The following is a 3,040-nucleotide window of genomic DNA, read 5'->3' on the forward strand; positions in this document are numbered from 1 at the left end:
TATTGTTATTACGTTAATAATGAGACTGTTATAACTTATGGCTACATCATACATGTTATTTACTTTTTAAACTATTTATATAGTTATATTTATGTAGTCATATCCCGAGCAAAGACGTGAGATAAGTATTCTTTATTCTATAATTTCTATTAGTACTTATTCATCCTCTCTCAAACGTTTAGAATTTATTATCCAACTGAAATTAATCGAATTATAGAAATTCGTACCATCATTCTTTTTTATAAAATTTTAAATTTATGTAATTTTCAACTCATGAGTCATGAGCACTTTTAATGTTAAATTTCAGGCGGACATAAAACAAATTAAAGATATAATCAAAATTCAGTAACAAAATCAGAACGAATATTTAAATTATTGAAAACTCTTGAATAAACCAAATATTTGTAGATCGTTTCACTTTAAAAAAATATATATATGTTGCTCACTATCTGAAACGAAATTGAACAATAAAATTTAAATAATAATAAAAAAAAAATAAAATTTTGTGAGGAGTTCGGAAATTATGTTCGGAGTCGGAGCTCCGACCTCCGTTCGGAGTTCCGATCGGAGTTCGGGGCTCCGACCTCCGTTCGGAGTTCCGATCGGAGTTCGGGGCTCCGACCTCCGTTCGGAGTTCCGATCGGAGTTCGGAGCTCCGACCTCCGATCGGAATCGGACTCCGACTACCTTCGGAGTCGGAGTCGGAGTCGGAGGGAAAATCCGCCTCCGACTTGAGTCGGAGTCGGAGGTCGGAAATGACAACTCCGACTCCGTCGAAGTCGGAGCCCACCCCTAGTTTAAACTCCGGAGGGCGACAATAAAACAACGGTTTTGTTAGGTACTCGTTTTGAAGAGATTCAATTCATGTACTGTGGAGACACTAGAGATCATTCCTTTTGTATTTATATCACGTTTTCCTCACTCAAAACCGAGGCATTTTGGAAGTAAGTTCTTGGGGGAAGTAAATCGGAATTGAAAAGGGTTCACTTCTCTAAAAAAATTCTGTTCCATATATATTTTTTGTGATAAAGGAGGCCGCCTTGTTATGCTGCTTGCTTATATTAGTGGATCAGATTTGGGTGAGTCACATATATGTTTCTCGTTTGAGGAATATGGGCCCATCGACCCAACAATTACTTTAACTTCTCATGCCCAACCCAACATAATGGGCTGGGCCATGAAGACTCACGCTCCGTTTTAGAATTAGAATTTTAAAGCTTTTAGATGTGAACAGTGAACATGCGTTGGGCCAATTTTTGTACTGCTACAGTGGCTCACGATGAGTGTTTTGAAATTCTATAGAGATGTCGGCGGTTCAAAACCGGAGCCATTGAGTTGTTTGGCTGCTTCGGCCTTTCTTTGTTGAGTTTTTTTTATGAATAATAATAATGAGTTGAGATGGTAGAATGAGTTTTATGAGATCAATTGAAATAAATTTAAATGTGTTTGAATGTTTAAATAAATTTAGATGTATTTATGAAAAGTTAGAAAAGGTTGTGAGTCACACGTGTAAAAAAATATTGAATTGAAAAAAATTATAAATCACACCTATAAATAGGTTTTGGGTTGATATAAATTTAGTAATTTAAGAGTTACATGCTTAGATGTTAAATTTAATTTAAAATTCGACTGAACTGAATTGAACTTAAATGAGTTTAATTGCCAAACGAGGGCTTAGACTTTAGATTTTTGCAAATCAATAATTCGGGCAAATATTATTTATCACAATTTTTACAATTATTTTTCAACGTAACATCAAATAAATAAATAAATAAATTATTTCTCATTATTTACTTGTTTGATGTCGGAATATTGAGAAAATAATAAATAAAAATTTTCATTTTTTAACTATCGTTCTCCTGAATAATTATAGCATCTCTATCACCAAAAGAGGCATGATCCTTGGAAGAAAACCCAAAAAACTTACAACATTAGTTCAAGAAAATAGAATTAATACAGTTTTCGGTTGCAATTATATAATAGTCTTTGCTCAATTAAAAAGCATCCAACTAGATATCTATCTACACGCTCTTTAGACCAAATATAAGAAACATAAAACAGCAAAGGACACTCATTATGTATGGCCCTAACTCCTAACACCAAACCCTAGCAATTCCTCAAAGAGTATCAACCACATTGAGTTGACTTGTAGTGAAACTCGTCGATGGTGGAGTATATCAAACCCTCCTCTTCAAGAGACCTAATAGATTCCCTGGAATAGAAGAGTAGGAAATTAACATATTCATCAGGGGAAAAACTTGTGAAAATGTTCAAGATATAGGGACGGGGTGAGAGACTGATTACATGATCTTCTCCACAGGAATTTTTAGCTGCCGTGAAAGTTCATCCCTATGTACCCCCTTTTCCTGTGCACTGCATAATGCGTATTGCACTAACCATATTAGTAAAATGAGGCAAAAGTAAGCAAACAGAAATATGATTTGAAAAAGAATCTGGCATAATTTAACGACTCACATGCTTGCAGGCTGCTGCAAATAATCAAGGACCAATTGATCACAGCTCTTGACCCCATCAATATTGCTGGATTGCCCAGAGAACTACAGGAAGATAGAACTAGAATGTTATCCCAAACATGACCCGAACTGTTGCAATTTTCACTTGTGCTTCAGTCATGTTCTCGGTAGCAATCTTGCCAGGATTTTTGCTGTGAGAACATAAGAGACGTTAGATAGAAGAGAACCTTGCATTTACATCTCTTGAAATAAGCTCATTTAGAACGGAAGGACTTGTTGAGATTTCCAATGCTTTCCTTAGATTTTTTAGTTGTAGGCTCCATGTCTGGATTCCCTTAAAATTGTTAGTGAAATACACAATAATATAATAAAAATTACAATTAATTAAAATTAAAACGAAACCAATTTGAACTGAGGTACGGAAATATCATTCTCTTTAAGGAGATTCAAGCTCTTTGCAGTATACAAAGTCTCAAATTAACCGGTATAGCAAAAATCTTCTTGACTTGACTCCTCCAAGATACAACAGCCCAACTGATAGTCGTATAACCCGAACCAACTCTGCA

The 3,040-nt window shown here is 35.0% G+C and overlaps 1 protein-coding gene across 1 annotated transcript; it reads right to left on the reverse strand.

Moving 5' to 3' along the window:
* Positions 1-1,879: 1,879 nt before the first annotated feature.
* On the reverse strand, positions 1,880-2,797 carry LOC121262703 (replication protein A 32 kDa subunit A-like). The gene is made up of 5 exons (XM_041165291.1): positions 2,748-2,797; positions 2,605-2,665; positions 2,476-2,558; positions 2,305-2,373; positions 1,880-2,212 (listed from the first exon to the last, which is right to left on the reverse strand). The coding sequence occupies exons 1-5, from the start codon at positions 2,795-2,797 to the stop codon at positions 2,128-2,130; spliced, it is 348 nt and encodes a 115-aa protein (XP_041021225.1). The 3' UTR covers positions 1,880-2,127.
* Positions 2,798-3,040: the final 243 nt, after the last annotated feature.

The sequence above is a fragment of the Juglans microcarpa x Juglans regia genome, chromosome 4S (genome assembly GCF_004785595.1).
Source record: "Juglans microcarpa x Juglans regia isolate MS1-56 chromosome 4S, Jm3101_v1.0, whole genome shotgun sequence".
NCBI lineage: Eukaryota > Viridiplantae > Streptophyta > Magnoliopsida > Fagales > Juglandaceae > Juglans > Juglans microcarpa x Juglans regia.